At 43.1% G+C, this 18,158-nt stretch overlaps 1 protein-coding gene across 11 annotated transcripts in view; it reads right to left on the reverse strand.

Annotated features, from left to right (window-relative positions):
• Positions 1-18,158, reverse strand: part of Gyf (GIGYF family protein Gyf) — a 149,837-nt gene that overhangs the window by 67,025 nt on the left and 64,654 nt on the right. For all 11 annotated transcript variants that reach the window (XM_069334045.1, XM_069334047.1, XM_069334046.1 and 8 more), the window contains 2 exons: positions 14,477-14,804; positions 10,074-10,529 (listed from right to left, as the gene is read on the reverse strand). In XM_069334045.1, coding sequence (XP_069190146.1) covers positions 10,074-10,529; positions 14,477-14,804 — 784 coding nt within the window. The remainder of the gene's footprint in view (positions 1-10,073; positions 10,530-14,476; positions 14,805-18,158) is intronic.

An 18,158-nucleotide genomic window follows, 5' to 3' on the forward strand; every position in this document is an offset into this window, starting at 1 on the left:
TTTGGCATCTATGTTTAGCTAGTTTAAATCTATGACCTCTTGTTCTTGAAGTTCCAGGTCTCAGGAAATCTTCCCTATCGACTTTATCAATTCCTGTTACTATTTTGTACGTAGTGATCATATCACCTCTTTTTCTTCTGTCTTCTAATTTTGGCATATTTAATGCCTCTAACCTCTCCTCATAGCTCTTGCCCTTCAGTTCTGGGAGCCACTTAGTAGCATGTCTTTGCACCTTTTCCAGTTTGTTGATGTGCTTCTTAAGATATGGGCACCACACAACCGCTGCATATTCTAGCTTTGGCCTAACAAAAGTCGTGAACAATTTCAGTGAATTTCGTGAACAGTGTGTGTGTATTCACCTAGTTGTGTTTGCGGGGGTTGAGCTTTGCTCTTTCGGCCCGCCTCTCAACTGTCAATCAACTGTTTACTAACTACTTTTTTTTTTTCACACCACACACCCCAGGAAGCAGCCCGTGACAGCTGACTAACTCCCAGGTACCTATTTACTGCTAGGTAACAGGGGCATTCAGGGTGAAAGAAACTTTGCTCATTTGTTTCTGCCTCGTGCGGGAATCGAACCCGCGCCACAGAATTACGAGTCCTGTGCGCTATCCACCAGGCTATGAGGCGTGCGTGCGTGCGTGCGTGCGTGCGTGCGTGCGTGTGTGTGTGTGTGTGTGTGTGTGTAATTACCTAAGTGTAATTACCTAAGTGTAGTTACAGGATGAGAGCTACGCTCGTGGTGTCCCGTCTTCCCAGCACTCTTTGTCATATAACGCTTTGAAACTACTGACGGTCTTGGCCTCCACCACCTTCTCACTTAACTTGTTCCAACCGTCTACCACTCTATTTGCGAAGGTGAATTTTCTTATATTTCTTCGGCATCTGTGTTTAGCTAGTTTAAATCTATGACCTCTTGTTCTTGAAGTGCCAGGTCTCAGGAATCCTTCCCTGTCGATTTTATCAATTCCTGTTACTATTTTGTACGTAGTGATCATATCACCTCTTTTTCTTCTGTCTTCTAGTTTTGGCATGTTTAATGCTTCCAACCTCTCCTCGTAGCTCTTGCCCTTCAGTTCTGGGAGCCACTTCGTAGCATGTCTTTGCACCTTTTCCAGTTTGTTGATGTGCTTCTTAAGATATGGGCACCACACAACAACTGCATATTCTAGCTTTGGCCTAACAAAAGTCATGAACAATTTCTTTAGTATATCGCCATCCAAGTATTTAAATGCAATTCTGAAGTTAGAAAGCATCGCATAGGCTCCTTGCACAATATTCTTTATGTGGTCCTCAGGTGATAGTTTTCTATCTAGAACCACCCCTAGATCTCTTTCTTTATCAGAATTCTTTAAAGATTTCTCACATAATATATAGGTTGTATGGGGTCTATGTTCTCCTATTCCACATTCCATAACATGACATTTATTAACATTAAATTCCATTTGCCAGGTGGTGCTCCATATACTTATTTTGTCCAGGTCTTCTTGAAGGGCATGACAATCATCTAAATTTCTTATCCTTCCTATTATCTTAGCATCATCAGCAAACATGTTCATATAATTCTGTATACCAACTGGTAGATCATTTATGTACACAATAAACATCACTGGTGCAAGAACTGAACCCTGTGGTACTCCACTTGTGACATTTCTCCATTCCGATACATTGCCTCTGATTACTGCCCTCATTTTTCTATCAGTCAGAAAATTTTTCATCCATGATAGAAGCTTACCTGTCACCCCTCCAATATTTTCCAGTTTCCAGAACAACCTCTTATGTGGAACTCTGTCGAAAGCCTTTTTTAGGTCCAGATAGATGCAGTCAACCCAGCCATCTCTTTCCTGTAATATCTCTGTGGCCCGATCATAGAAACTGAGTAAATTCGATACACAGGATCTTCCTGATCGAAAACCATACTGTCTGTCTGATATTATATCATTTCTCTCCAGGTGTTCTACCCATTTAGTTTTGATTAGCTTTTCCAATACTTTCACTATTACACTTGTCAATGATACAGGTCTATAATTGAGGGGGTCTTCCCTGCTGCCACTTTTGTAGATTGGAACTATGTTAGCCTGTTTCCACACGTCTGCTACGATTCCTGTACACAGGGATGCCTGAAAGATCAGGTGAAGTGGAATGCTGAGCTCAGATGCACATTCTCTCAGAACCCATGGTGAAACGCCATCTGGGCCAGCTGCTTTGTTCCTCCCGAGCTCCTTTAGCATATTTTCCACTTCAACTCTAGACACCTCTATCCGCTCTATGTTGTTCTCTGGAATTCTTATTGTGTCTGGTTCTCTGAAGATTTCATTTTGTACAAACACACTTTGGAACTTTTCATTTAATGTTTCACACATTTCCTTTTCATTTTTCGTGAATCTGTTTCCCATTTTCAACCTCTGGATATTATCCTTTACCTGCAATTTGTTGTTTATGAATTTGTAGAATAGGCCCGGTTCTGTTTTACATTTATCTGCTATCCCTTTTTCAAAATTTCTTTCTGCCTCTCTTCTTACTGCTGTATAATTATTTCTCGCATCTTTGTATCGCTGGTATGTTTGGGGGTTTGGCCTCTTCCTATACTGATTCCATTTTTGTGTCTTTTGGTCTCTTGCCCTCTCACAATTTCTGTCGAAACAATCCTGTTTTCTGGTCCTGCATCTCTGTTTTGGTATGAATGTTTGTGTGCCTTCCTCGTATAGTTTTAAAAATTTGGCATACATTTCATTTACTTCCCTGCCTAGCAACAATTCTGTCCAATTACACTCATTAAAAAAATTTCGAAGTTCCCCATAGTTGCCTCTCTTTAAATCGAGTTTATCAACTGTTTCAATGTCCCCATTTTCTTCTAGATGATATCTTAAAGCATATTTAATGTCTAACAGGACGTGATCACTCTTTCCCAAGGGAGGAAGGTACTGGATGTCAAAAATCTCTTCTTCTTTCCTGGTGAATACTAGATCCAGTACTGACGGTATATCTCCTTCCCTCATTCTTGTGGCTTGCTTTATGTGTTGATACAAGAATGTCTCCAGAATGAGGTTCACAAATCTGCATGTCCAAAAGTCCTCCGTTCTTGCTTCATAGGCCTCCCAGTCTATTGCTCTAAAGTTGAAGTCCCCCAGTATCAACAGTCGTGATTTATCTTTATCTGCTTGCACAATAATATCTCTCATGGCCATTATGAGGCCCTCTCGTTTGTCATCCAGTTCTTCCTTTGTCCACGTTTTGCTTGTTGGTGGGCTGTAGGCATTTACAATTATCAGCTTATCATCCTGATTCCAGACCTGCAATGCCATTATGTCAATATCTCGAGGGTTTTCAAATATTAACTCTTTTACCTTCAGGTGTTTTTTCACCAGTACAGCCACTCCTCCTCCCTTCCTAGTTTTCCTGTCACGTCTCCAAACTGAGTAGCCTCTTGGGAATATGACTTCATTTATTATATTTCCTTCAAGTTTCGTTTCTGATAATGCAACAATATCTGGGACCCTAAGCTGGATTATATCTTGCAACTCCAAAGTTTTTGACCTCACTCCATCTATGTTGGTATATACAATTTTCAGAAACATGTTCCCTTTTCCTTTGCTCTTTACTCCCCCTTCCACTACTGATCTTGTTGCTTTGTTTTTATGTACCATTTCACAAGCTTTCCAGTCCCTGTCACTTTGTAAAAAAAAGAATTTCTGTCTTCTTCATTTCTATCCCCATTTAGACGTTTTGCCTCAATTAAGTTCATTTTCAGCTTTTCTCTGTCTTCCTTGGATAGGTCTGGTCTTATTGACCAAAATTTGCCAACCTCATCACTCTGCAGTTTCCTGGCATTTCTTAGCACTTCCATCATGTTTTTCACTCCATTAAAGGTCACCCTTAAGGTGTGTGTGTGTGTGTAATTACCTAAGTAATTACCTAAGTGTAGTTACAGGATGAGAGCTACGCTCGTGGTGTCCCGTCTTCCCAGCACTCTTTGTCATATAACGCTTTGAAACTACTGACGGTCTTGGCCTCCACCACCTTCTCACTTAACTTGTTCCAACCGTCTACCACTCTATTTGCGAAGGTGAATTTTCTTATATTTCTTCGGCATCTGTGTTTAGCTAGTTTAAATCTATGACCTCTTGTTCTTGAAGTTCCAGGTCTCAGGAAGTCTTCCCTGTCGATTTTGTCAATTCCTGTTACTATTTTGTATGTAGTGATCATATCACCTCTTTTTCTTCTGTCTTCTAGTTTTGGCATATTTAATGCTTCTAACCTCTCCTCGTAGCTCTTGCCCTTCAGTTCTGGGAGCCACTTAGTAGCATGTCTTTGCACCTTTTCCAGTTTGTTGATGTGCTTCTTAAGATATGGGCACCACACAACAGCTGCATATTCTAGCTTTGGCCTAACAAAAGTCATGAACAATTTCTTTAGTATATCGCCATCCATGTATTTAAATGCAATTCTGAAGTTAGAAAGCATAGCATAGGCTCCTTGCACAATATTCTTTATGTGGTCCTCAGGTGATAGTTTTCTATCTAGAACCACCCCTAGATCTCTTTCTTTATCAGAATTCTTTAAAGATTTCTCACATAATATATAGGTTGTGTGGGGTCTATGTTCTCCTATTCCACATTCCATAACATGACATTTATTAACATTAAATTCCATTTGCCAAGTGGTGCTCCATATACTTATTTTGTCCAGGTCTTTTTGAAGGGCATGACAGTCATCTAAATTTCTTATCCTTCCTATTATCTTAGCATCATCAGCAAACATGTTCATATAATTCTGTATACCAACTGGTAGATCATTTATGTACACAATAAACATCACTGGTGCAAGAACTGAACCCTGTGGTACTCCACTTGTGACATTTCTCCATTCTGATACATTGCCTCTGATTACTGCCCTCATTTTTCTATCAGTCAGAAAATTTTTCATCCATGATAGAAGCTTACCTGTCACCCCTCCAATATTTTCCAGTTTCCAGAACAACCTCTTATGTGGAACTCTGTCGAAAGCCTTTTTTAGGTCCAGATAGATGCAGTCAACCCAACCATCTCTTTCCTGTAATATCTCTGTGGCTCGATCATAGAAACTGAGTAAATTCGATACACAGGATCTTCCAGATCGAAAACCATACTGTCTGTCTGATATTATATCATTTCTCTCTAGGTGTTCTACCCATTTAGTTTTGATTAGTTTTTCCAATACTTTCACTATTACACTTGTCAATGATACAGGTCTATAATTGAGGGGGTCTTCCCTGCTGCCACTTTTGTAGATTGGAACTATGTTAGCCTGTTTCCACCCGTCTGCTACGATTCCTGTACACAGGGATGCCTGAAAGATCAGGTGAAGTGGAATGCTGAGCTCAGATGCACATTCTCTCAGAACCCATGGTGAAACGCCATCTGGGCCAGCTGCTTTGTTCTTACCGAGCTCCTTGAGCATTTTTTCCACTTCGTCTCTAGACACCTCTATGTGTTCTATGTTGTTCTCTGGAATTCTTATTGTATCTGGTTCCCTAAAGATTTCATTTTGTACAAACACACTTTGGAACTTTTCGTTTAGTGTTTCACACATTTCCTTTTCATCTTCCGTGAATCTATTTCCCATTTTCAACCTCTGAATATTATCCTTTACCTGCAATTTGTTGTTTATGAATTTATAGAATAGACCTGGTTCTGTTTTACATTTGTCCGCAATCCCTTTTTCAAAATTTCTTTCTGCCTCTCTCCTCACTGCCGTGTAGTTGTTTCTCGCATCTTTGTATCGCTGGTATGTTTGGGGGTTCGGCCTCTTCCTGTATTGATTCCATTTTTGTGTCTTTCGGTCTCTAGCCCTCTCGCAATTTCTATTGAACCAATCCTGTTTCCTAGTTCTGCATCTCTGTTTTGGTATAAATTTTTTTGTGCCTTTATCATATATTTCACAAAACTTGCCATACATCTCATTCACTTCCTTGCCTAGCATCAAGTCTGTCCAATTATACTCACTAAAAAAATTTCTAAGGTCACCATAATGTCCTCTCCTGAAGTCTGGTTTTTCAACTGCTTCAACCTCCTTATTTTCTTCCAGCTTATAACGCATTGCATACTTTATTCCCAAAAAGACATGGTCACTTTTACCCAAGGGAGGAAGGTACTGAATGTCAAATATCTCTTCCTCCTTCCTGGTAAATATCAAATCTAGCATGGAGGGAACGTCCCCTTCCCTCATCCTCGTAGCTTGTTTAACATGTTGATACAAGAATGTTTCCAGGATGAGGTCTACAAATTTACAGGTCCAAAAATCTTCTGTTTTAGCTTCATATGCTTCCCAGTCTATGGATTTCAAGTTGAAGTCACCGACTATCAACAGTCGTGATCTATCGTTATCCGCTCTCGCTATAATCTCTCTCATTATTGTTATAAGACCTTCACGTTTACTATCTAGCTCCTCCTTTGACCATGTGCTGCTTGGCGGTGGACTATATGCATTTATCATCATTAGTTTATCATCCTCATAGCAGATCTCTAGTGCTATTATGTCAACTTCTTGTGGATTGGCAGTCATTATTTCCTTCACCTTTAGGTGTTCTTTTACCAGCACAGCAACGCCACCGCCTTTCCTAATTTTTCTGTCCCGTCTCCAAATTGAGTAGCCCCTTGGGAATATGACCTCATTTAAAATTACATCTTCAAGTTTTGTCTCCGTGAGTGCAACAATGTCTGGTGTCTGCAGCTGTATTACATCACTTAACTCCAGTATCTTCGATCTCACTCCATCTATGTTGGTGTATGCAATCTTCAGGAACTTGTTCCCCCTCTCCTTATTCTTCACTCCCCCTCTCTCTATTGATTTTGTTGGTTTGCCTTTATGTACCACTTTACTGGTTTGCCTACCCCTATCACTTTGTAGAAAAAAAGAATTTATTTCTTCTTCATTCCTGCTCTCATTTAAATGTTTTGCCTCGGCGAGGTTCAGTTTCAGCTTCTCTCTATCTTCTTTTGAAAGATCTCGTCTTAATGACCACCCTTTCCCATCCTCATCCCTTTGCAATTTTCTAGCATTCCTTAGTACTTCTTCCATCTGTTTGGCACCGTTTAGGGTGATCCTCAAAGGTCGATCTTTCCCTTTTACGTACCTGCCTATTCTCCTGTAGTCGCACACATTCTCTCTGTTTGTAAGACCTTCCACGAGGCCAACAATTTTATCTACTACTTTAGCTTCTTCTACAGCTCTTTCTGACCTAGATGTTATCGCCTTTTCTTTGCAGCCAAAAATGATCAGGGACTTACTCCGATCAACTGTGTTTTGCACCAACTTCGGGTTAGATGCCAATTCTTTCCTCACTTCTAGCCTAATGTTTGTTTTATCTTGGTTGCTGCAGTGTTTGACTTCCTTTACTGCTTCTTCTATTTTTTCCTTCTCCTTGGCCACTTGTGCATAAGTGAGTTGCATATCTTTCTTGCACTGTTCTATTCCCTGTGTAACTTCCTCCATCTGTGCTGACAAAAGCTGTTTCTCCTGTTGAATTTCCTTGCCTAACCTATTGTAGTCATTTATGTTTAAATTTACTTTAACTTCTTCCAAAGCTATTTTTAAGAGTTTATTTTCTTCTTCCATGGCTTTGCAATTTGTTTCCAATTGATTCTTATCCTTGCGCAAGTCTTTCACTAAACCCTCAAGACATAAAACTTTGCTATTCAAATGGTCATTACTTTCTTTCAATTTACTAATTATTTCTACATGAGAGTTCACTATAGTATCTAAATTTACCAACTTGTTATGTAGACTACTAATATCAATGCTTTCTTCATTGAATCCCTCAAAATCAAGCTCCGTTTTGTTTTTCCCCTTGCCAGTGGCCATCTTGAATGTTCTTCTCTGCACTGTAAACACTAGGGCAACTTTTTCTCATCCGATTTTTCACTTCCCTTAGCACTTTCCTGTTATCTCACCTATTTTTCAAGAGCACTATACCTTTATGTTCTCTGGGACACCACTCACTACCATCAACCTGTACTACAATACTTAGGATTGTTGAAATATGCTGGAGCTCCTCTGCTGCAAGTGTTGACCCTAGGGGTGTCACCTTTTGAGTGAGTGAGTGAGTGAGTGTGAGTGTGAGAGAGAGTGAGAGTGAGAGTGAGAGTGAGAGTGAGAGTGAGAGTGAGAGTGAGAGTGAGAGAGTGAGTGAGTGAGTGAGAGAGAGAGAGAGAGAGTGAGAGAGTGAGAGAGTGAGAGAGTGAGAGTGTGAGAGTGTGAGAGTGTGAGAGTGTGAGAGTGTGAGAGTGTGAGTGAGTGAGTGAGTGAGTGAGTGAGTGAGTGAGTGAGTGAGTGAGTGAGTGAGTGAGTGAGTGAGTGAGTGAGTGAGTGAGTGAGTGAGTGAGTGAGTGAGTGAGTGAGTGAGTGAGTGAGTGAGTGAGTGAGTGAGTGAGTGAGTGAGTGAGTGAGTGAGTGAGTGAGTGAGTGAGTGAGTGAGTGAGTGAGTGAGTGAGTGAGTGAGTGAGTGAGTGAGTGAGTGAGTGAGTGAGTGAGTGAGTGAGTGAGTGAGTGAGTGAGTGAGTGAGTGAGTGAGTGAGTGAGTGAGTGAGTGAGTGAGTGAGTGAGTGAGTGAGTGAGTGAGTGAGTGAGTGAGTGAGTGAGTGAGTGAGTGAGTGAGTGAGTGAGTGAGTGAGTGAGTGAGTGAGTGAGTGAGTGAGTGAGTGAGTGAGTGAGTGAGTGAGTGAGTGAGTGAGTGAGTGAGTGAGTGAGTGAGTGAGTGAGTGAGTGAGTGAGTGAGTGAGTGAGTGAGTGAGTGAGTGAGTGAGTGAGTGAGTGAGTGAGTGAGTGAGTGAGTGAGTGAGTGAGTGAGTGAGTGAGTGAGTGAGTGAGTGAGTGAGTGAGTGAGTGAGTGAGTGAGTGAGTGAGTGAGTGAGTGAGTGAGTGAGTGAGTGAGTGAGAGTGAGAGAGAGAGTGTGTGTGTGTGTGTGTGTGTGTGTGTGTGTGTGTGTGTGTGTGTGTGTGTGTGTGTGTGTGTGTGTGTGTGTGTGTGTGTGTGTGTGTGTGTGTGTGTGTGTGTGTGTGTGTGTGTGTGTGTGTGTGTGTGTGTGTGTGTGTGTGTGTGTGTGTGTGTGTGTGTGTGTGTGTGTGTGTGTGTGTGTGTGTGTGTGTGTGTGTGTGTGTGTGTGTGTGTGTGTGTGTGTGTGTGTGTGTGTGTGTGTGTGTGTGTGTGTGTGTGTGTGTGTGTGTGTGTGTGTGTGTGTGTGTGTGTGTGTGTGTGTGTGTGTGTGTGTGTGTGTGTGTGTGTGTGTGTGTGTGTGTGTGTGTGTGTGTGTGTGTGTGTGTGTGTGTGTGTGTGTGTGTGTGTGTGTGTGTGTGTGTGTGTGTGTGTGTGTGTGTGTGTGTGTGTGTGTGTGTGTGTGTGTGTGTGTGTGTGTGTGTGTGTGTGTGTGTGTGTGTGTGTGTGTGTGTGTGTGTGTGTGTGTGTGTGTGTGTGTGTGTGTGTGTGTGTGTGTGTGTGTGTGTGTGTGTGTGTGTGTGTGTGTGTGTGTGTGTGTGTGTGTGTGTGTGTGTGTGTGTGTGTGTGTGTGTGTAAATAATTTCAGTGTCACCGTTATTTTTATGCTCATGTAGGTTAAACATGTATTTGTATTATTATTATTGCTTTTGTGTTAGCCAAGTACAGTACTGTATGTCCAATCGGGATTTTGTGTATTTTTCATGTTATTTGTTCATTTTGATATTAGAGTAAATTGTCATCAATTTTCATCTGAGTATTCCTTCACTCCTGTGCAATTTTCACACTGCAAAGGCCAATGTAGATTTTTTTTATTTAATGAGAAGTGTGCCTTATTCCACCTGCTCGGTACAGGCGCAATACCGTTATCACGTCACAATGTACTAATAAATGGTTCATATTTATAGCCCTGACACTTGCATGGCTCTGAGATCCCCATTAGGAGGCGCTCTCTACACACAAACCTTTTGCGCTTTCAAACACGTTAACTAAGAGTGAGGGAGGGATGGGTTAGTTACAATACACAAACTGTATCAGCAATTGGGATTAATGAGAACTGAAGAGGGGCATCTGTAATAACTACAAATGTGTTCTGTCCTACCTGAGGATCTGTGTAATACCACTTGTCATCACCCGGGGTATGAGCCGGGTGAGAGGAATGTGGTGCAGGTTCTGGCATGGGACCTATTGAAACAGGCGGAGTGACTCCAGAATTGGGAGGACCTGACTGAGGTCTTGGGTCGTCCTCTTCCACTAACTTCGCTACTAAATCATCAGCAACGCTACGCATGTGTTCTAGTTTTTCTTCTTCCCCTTGGCGCTCTCTTTCAGGGAAGGGCCCAGGTTGCGCTTCTGTAATTTGAGGCTGAACTGGTTGAACTGGGACCGACACTGGCCCTCCCTGGAAATCTTGTGGTGTTTTCACTTCTCTGTTATTGCATTCTTCTTCACTCACTATGCCATTCATTATTAGCCCAGATGAGATTGTTGTGGTATTACTCTCATTAGGACTTGTCATAACTTCCTCTCTTGCTTGTAGCTCTTCACTGACAGTCACCTACAAATGATAAACAATAAAATATACAATAAATAAATTAATGCATTTACAATACAAAAGCTATAAATATGTATAAATATAAAAAATATCCTTCAATCCTCAAAGTAGATAAACTTTTATTCATAATTCAAATGTAGAAAGATGATATAATTATTTAGAATGACATGGTAATTGAACTATAATTCTGTAACCGACTCCTTTTATTAAAGAATGAGAATTTCAAGATGGAACTAAACACAGATTATAAGCTTTTCCAACTTGATAAGGTTCAATCCCATGAGGGTGATTTATCAAGATAGATGTTCCATGGTCTGCATACTTCACACAATGAGGTACAGGATGAGGTAAAGGAGGAATAAGAGGTGGTAGTGTACGAGGAAGAGGAGCACAGGAGTAACTTAAATTCATCCACCCTCCAGAACCACAACTTATCCACGCCCCCAGAACCCGCGTCCATGCCCCAGGACCCGCACACTCACGCCCACGCCCCAGCACCCGCGCCCACTCCCCAGCAACTGCGTCCACGCCCCAGCACCCGCGTCCACGCCCCGGCACCCGCGTCCACGCCCCGGCACCCGCGTCCACGCCCCGGCACCCGCGTCCACGCCCCGGCACCCGCGTCCACGCCCCGGCACCCGCGTCCACGCCCCGGCACCCGCGTCCACGCCCCGGCACCCGCGTCCACACCCCGGCACCCGTGTCCACGCCCAAGTACCCACATCCACCCACCAGTATCCATATCCACGCTCCCGTATCCACATTCACACTCCCGTATCCACATACCCGCTCCAGTATCCACATCCCCGTTCCAGTATGCACATCCACACTCCAGTATCCACATCCACACTCCAGTATCCACATCCACGCTCCGGTATCCACATCCATGCTCCTGCTTGATACTTGCTTGATGGGGTTCTGGGAGTTTTTCTACTCCCCTAACCCGGACCAAGGCCAGGCTTGACTTGTGAGAGCTTGGTCCACCAGGCTGTTGTTTGGAGCGACCCGCAGGCCCACATACCCACCACAGCCCTGTTGGTTCGGCACTTTTTTTTAGAAAACAATCTAGTTTTCTTGAAGATGTCCACAGTTGTTCCGGCAATATTTCTTATAGTCGCTGGGAGGAAGTTGAACAACCGCGGACCTCTGATGTTTATACAGTGTTCTCTAATTGTGCCTATGGACCCAATGCACTTCACTGGTTCTATTATGCATTTTCTTCCATATCGTTCACTCCAGTACGTTGTTATTTTACTGTGTAGATTAGGGACCTGGCCTTCCAATATTTTCCATGTGTATATTATTTGGTATCTCTCTCTCGTCTCCTTTCTAATGAGTACATTTGGAGAGCTTTGAGACGATCCCAATAATTTAGGTGCTTTATCGCGTCTATACGTGTCATATATGTTCTCTGTATTCCCTCTATTTCAGCAATCTCTCCTGCTCTGAAGGGGGAAGTGAGTACTGAGCAATACTCAAGATGGAACAGCACAAGCGATTTGAAAAGTACAACCATTGTGATGGGATCCCTGGATTTGAAAGTTCTTGTAATCCATCCGATCATTTTTCTGGCTGACGCAATATTGGCTTGGTTATGCTCCCTAAACGTTAGGTCGTCGGACATCATTATTCCCAAATCCTTGACATGTTGCTTTCCTACTATGAGCAGATTCAATTGGGTTTTGTACCTTGTAATATGCTTCAGATCCTCATTTTTGCCATACCTGAGTACCTGGAATTTATCACTCTTTAACAATGTTATTTTCTGCTGCTCAATCAAAAAATTTGTTAATATCTGCTTGTAGTTTTTCAATGTCTTCAACAGAGGTAATTTTCATGCTGATTTTTGTGTCATCTGCAAAGGATGACACGAAGCTGTGACTTGTATTTTAGTCTATATCCGATATGAGAATAGGGAAAAGCAGTGGTGCAAGGACTGTACCTTGAGGAACAGAGCTTTTAACTGCGCTTGGACTCAATTTTATTTGATTGACTGTTATTCTGTGTTCTATTCGACAGGAAATTGAGTATCCAGCGTCCTACTTTACCAGTTATTCCCACTGACCTCATTTTGTGTGCTATCACTCCATGGTCACATTTGTTGAATGCCTTTGCAAAGTCTGTGTATACAATATCAGCATTTTGTTTTTCTTCTAAAACTTCTGTGATTTTGTCATAGTGGTTGAGTAACTGAGACAGGATCTTCCCACTCTAAATCCACGTTGTCCTGGGTTATGTAGCTCATTATTTTCCATAAAACTAGAAATTTGATTCCTAATCACTCTTTCAAAAACTTTTATTATGTGATGTTAATGCAACTGGTCTATAATTTTTTCCCAAGGCTTTACTTCCCCCCTTGTGCAGAGGAGCTATATCTGCAGATTGAAGCACAGCCGGTATCTCCCCTGTATCAGGGTCTTTCTCCATATTACGCTGAGCTCCAGTATCCACATTCACGCTCCAGTATCCACATCCATGCCCCAGTACCCACATCCACGCCACAGTACCCACATCCACGCCCCAGTACCCACATCCACGCTCCAGTATCCACATCCACGCTCCAGTATCCACATCCACGCTCCAGTATCCACATCCACGCTCCAGTATCCACATCCACGCCCCAGTACCCACATCCATGCCCCAGTACCCACATCCACGCCCCAGTACCCACATCCACGCCCCAGTACCCACATCCACGCCCCAGTACCCACATCCACGCCCCAGTACCCACATCCACGCCCCAGTACCCACATCCACGCCCCAGTACCCACATCCACGCTCCAGTACCCACATCCACGCTCCAGTACCCACATCCCCACTCCAGTACCCACATCCACACTCCAGTACCCACATCCCCACTCCAGTACCCACATCCACACTCCAGTACCCACATCCACACTCCAGTACCCACATCCACACTCCAGTACCCACATCCACACTCCAGTACCCACATCCACACTCTTCAGTACCAACATCCACACTCCAGTACCCACATCCACACTCCAGTACCCACATCCACACTCCAGTACCCACATCCACACTCCAGTATGCTGGAACTTGATGGAACAAAGGTTCAGTAATAGGCCCAGAAGTTGTACGACTATGGCTGCCTATGGAGGCTGCAGAGGTAATATATCACTGCTAATATTGGTAATCAAATACTATCTTGAGGTTATCTTGAGATGTTTTAGGGGCTTTTAGTGTCCCCGAGGCCCGGTCCTTGACCAGGCCTCCACCCCCAGGAAGCAGCCCGTGACAGCTAACACCCAGGTACCTATTTTACTGCTAGGTGACAGGGGCATAGCATGAAAGAAACTCTGCCCATTGTTTCTCGCCGGCGCCCGGGATCGAACCCAGGACCACAGGACCACAAGTCCAGCGTGCTGTCCGCTCGGCCGACCGGCTCCTTTAGGCTAGACTGGAGATCTCCCAGAAATTTAGGAAAGGGCAGAGTCCCACTATTAAAAATCAAGGAGAGATAAGAGAGACTATATAGACTAGTGTCACTGACATGCATTCATTAAGTACCGGAGAGAGTAACCAGGGTAAAAATAATAAAACGCCTGGAAAGAAAACGTAATTAGAAACCCACAAACTTTAAGGGAGAAAAAGTGATGCTTGAAAACAATCATAAAAAGAGCATTACATGGGTATCATAACAGTGGCCCATACAATTTGGTAAATTTTAGAATTGTCTGTATGTACTGTACAAAGCAAACCATTAATGATTTTAGAGTGTATTATACATCAGACAACTGGAGAATGCAGCTGTGGTCTGTTGCCTACACCCAACAAAGCATTCAGTAGGAAGCTGCTGGTATTTAAGCCGGCCAGATGTAATGTAAGGATTCTGTTCCAGTCAAATGCTTGGAAAGGATTGCAAGACTGGATGCTATAAAAAATAACAAAAATAAAAGTTTTGGTCAAGCAAAAAGAAAAGTAATACAAACCTCTGTTCGTATAGAGTTTCCTGTCATATGACCATCGTGGTTGGAATCCACAACATTTGCTGGCGACTGTCCCTGTTGTGTACGTTCCTCCACACAATTATTTTTAACTTCTTCTGATTCGTTCACAGCCTCTCTAGTACCAGGTTCTAGCTTGTCAGACACTACACTTTCAGTTCTTGTCGTCTTATCAGGACTAGACTTTTGCCTTCGCTGGCCCCCTCCACCACGACCCTCAGCAGTGGGGTCATCTTCGTCTGACCAACCAGGACCATGAAAAGCACCTGACGCGTCAAAACTCCCCCCTTTTTCATCTGCATTTTCCGTAGCCCTGAAGAATGAGCAATACCGTGCTTATATTAAAATATCCAAAGAATACATATTAGTATTACAGTACTATACTTCAGTTACCTAAACATTAGTAATAAATAAGGAAAAACTGTTAGTTTGTAAACATTTTAGAACCCATTCTAAGAAAATGTGTAAATTTACTTCTATAAAATCAATGATTTAAATGAGGATAAAATTATCAATGAACATTAAAAACTTGCAGCAAGTTAATAAATGAAAACAAAAGTACCTAAGACTTTAATCTGTTACTATACCAAAGCATCAATAATATATCAAACTAAATATGCCAATATTCCAATTTACCACATACTACTCGAATAGCCTACTGGCATTTGGTACCCAAAAACCTTCGAGTGGACGGAAGAGCACCAGTCTCACTTCTTGCAGGTTGGTTTCAATCCCCGACCATAGAAGTGGTTGGGCACTATTTCTTTCCTTCATCCTGTCCTAAATCTTTATCCTTTCTAAGTGCTATATAGTCATAAAGGCTTAGTGCTTTCCTCTTATAATGTTAATAATGTCAATGTTCCGGCATTTGGCAACGTACAACCTATATTCCAAAGTACATTCACAGCCAATTCTTCATAGCAAGAAGAAACAAAATACTTAGGTAACATTACACTACAGTCAGCATGAGAGAAAGGGTCTGGGAAAGCCTCATTGTAAATAAATTCATGCAAAATAAACCTGAACATAATTACTAAGGATTTCTGTCACTTCCCAACAACAAATGTACTACATAATACAAATTTGAACACAACTATCAGATGATGGTAACGATTCCCATTAATTTGTTCATGGCATCATCATTAGGTACAGCAGGCATCATAGTATGGCAGGAAGGTATCAAGATCATTATAAATCTCTATAGATTATCATCTATAAAGAGATTTATAGATTATCATCTTTAAAGATGATTGATTATCATCTATAAAGAGCAAAAATATACAAAATCCTGCACAACTTGTGCCAAATGCAATATGGCTTGGGCTTAACACATTTTGATACTGAATGCATCAGAGCCGGATTTATAAGTGGGCAAAGAGGACAACTGCCCTCCAGTCACTGAACATACAGTGTGATCACACTAAGGACCATTCATGCCTGCATAATTGCAAGGTCTTCCAAGACGGAATGATCCTAATACCGGCTTGATGGACATCTGGGAGTTGTTCTACTCCCCAAGCCCGGCCCGAGGCCAGGCTTGACTTGTGAGAGTTTGGTCCACTAGGCTGTTGCTTGGAGCGGCCCGCAGGCCCACATACCCACCCCAGCCCGGTTGGTCCGGCACTCCTTGGAGAAAACTATATAGTTTTCTCTTGAAGATATCCGCGGATGTTCCGACAATATTTCTGATACTCGCTGGGAGGATGTTGAACAATTGTGGACCTCTGGTGTTTATACAGTGTTCTCTGATTGTGCCTATGGCACCCCTGCTCTTCACTGGTTCTATTCTGTATTTTCTTCCATATCGTTTACTCCAGTACATTGATATTTTACTGTGCAGATTTAGGACGTAGCCCTCCAGTATTTTCCACGTATATATTATTTGATCTCTCTCTCTCTCGTCTCCTATATAATAGTATATTTGGAGAGTTTTGAGAAGATCCCAATAATTTAGGTGCTTTATCGTGTCTATGTTTGCGTGTACATGTTCTCTATATTCCCTCTATTTCAGCAATCTCTCTTGAATCATCCTAATGATGAGAAGGAACATATTACATATAGTTAACAGATTATCATCATCTCACAGAATATCAAATAAGAAGCTCTCAAAACAATATATCTGGATTGTATCTACATGGGGTTTTGGGAGTTCTCCTATCCAAACCCAGCCTGTGGCTAGGCTAGTCTTGAAAGCTCAATCCAACAGGCTGTAGCTAGGAGCAGCCTGTAGGCCAACATATCCACTACAGCCCTGTTGGTTCGGCACTTCTTGCAGAAAACTGTCCAGTTTTTCTTGAAGACTTCCACTTTTGTTCTGGCAATATTTATTAAACTTGCTGGAAAAATATTAAACAACCATGAACCTCTGATATTCTTACAGTGACTGTATGACTGTGCCTAGGGAGCCGGTCGGCTGAGCGGACAGCACACTGGACTTGTGATCCTGTGGTCCTGGGTTCGATCCCGGGAGACGGTAAGAAACAATGGACCGAGTTTCTTTCACCCTATGCCCCTGTTACCTAGCAGTAAAATAGGTACCTGGGTGTTAGCCAGCTGTCACGGGCTGCTTCCTGGGGGTGGAGGCCTGGTCGAGGACCGGGCCGCGGGGACACTAAAAAGCCCCGAAATCATCTCAAGATAACCTCAAGATGGCACTTCTACTCTTCACTGGCTTTATTCTGCATTTCCTTCCATTATAGTTCTCTCAACTACTGTTGTTATTTTACTGTGCAAATCTGGGACCAGGCTCTCCAGTATTTTCAATGTGTATATTATTTGATACCTCTCTCATCTCCTGTCTAGCCACCGCACTGCACAGAGCACTTTGAGGTGCTAGAGCACGGGTGTGCAGAGTGCCTCTGCACGCTTGTGGGTATAGCGTATCTTCAGCTTATCTTGAGATGATTTCGGGGCTTTAGTGTCCCCGCGGCCCGGTTCTCGACCAGGCCTCCACCCCCAGGAAGCAGCCTGTGACAGCTGACTAACCCAGGTACCTATTTTACTGCTAGGTAACAGGGGCATAGGGTGAAAGAAACTCTGCCCATTGTTTCTCGACGGTGCCCAGAATCAAACCCGGGACCACAGGATCACAAGTCCAGTGTGCTGTCCGCTCGGCCGACTGGCTCCCAGTCCTCGGCGTAGGATTCAAAACTGGCAAGCGGTGACTCAGGAACGAAATGGATGCCTGAGGCCTCCAGTGATTGTCTGCCATTTTGAAAAAAAATCCCAGCATGCCCAACAGCCATGGGAAGCCCTAGTTTCAAGGTAGCAACCATATTTGACACATCATCTACGAGCTCCCGGTCCACGGTCAGCCGCAGTGCTGCAAAATGACTCTCAAGAGGACGACACATGGGAACTATTGTTTGACGATGGACCGATTACTGATGATTTAGACTACAGTCCAGATAAAGACCTAACACAGGGGTCTGACACGAGTGATAGGGAGAATGCCGTGGACAATGTCAAGTGTGTGTACAGCATACGCACCTTGCCCAGCCTCCCACGCCGCCCTGGGTCAACACCACTGGAGTTACCATTACCATTACCAACCGGGCTGTGGTGGGTATGTGGGCCTGCGGGCCGCTCCAAGCAACAGCCTGGTGGACCAAACGCTCACAAGTCAAGCCTGGCCTCGGGCCGGGCTTGGGGAGTAGAAGAACTCCCA

This window comes from Procambarus clarkii, chromosome 30 (assembly GCF_040958095.1).
Source record: "Procambarus clarkii isolate CNS0578487 chromosome 30, FALCON_Pclarkii_2.0, whole genome shotgun sequence".
NCBI lineage: Eukaryota > Metazoa > Arthropoda > Malacostraca > Decapoda > Cambaridae > Procambarus > Procambarus clarkii.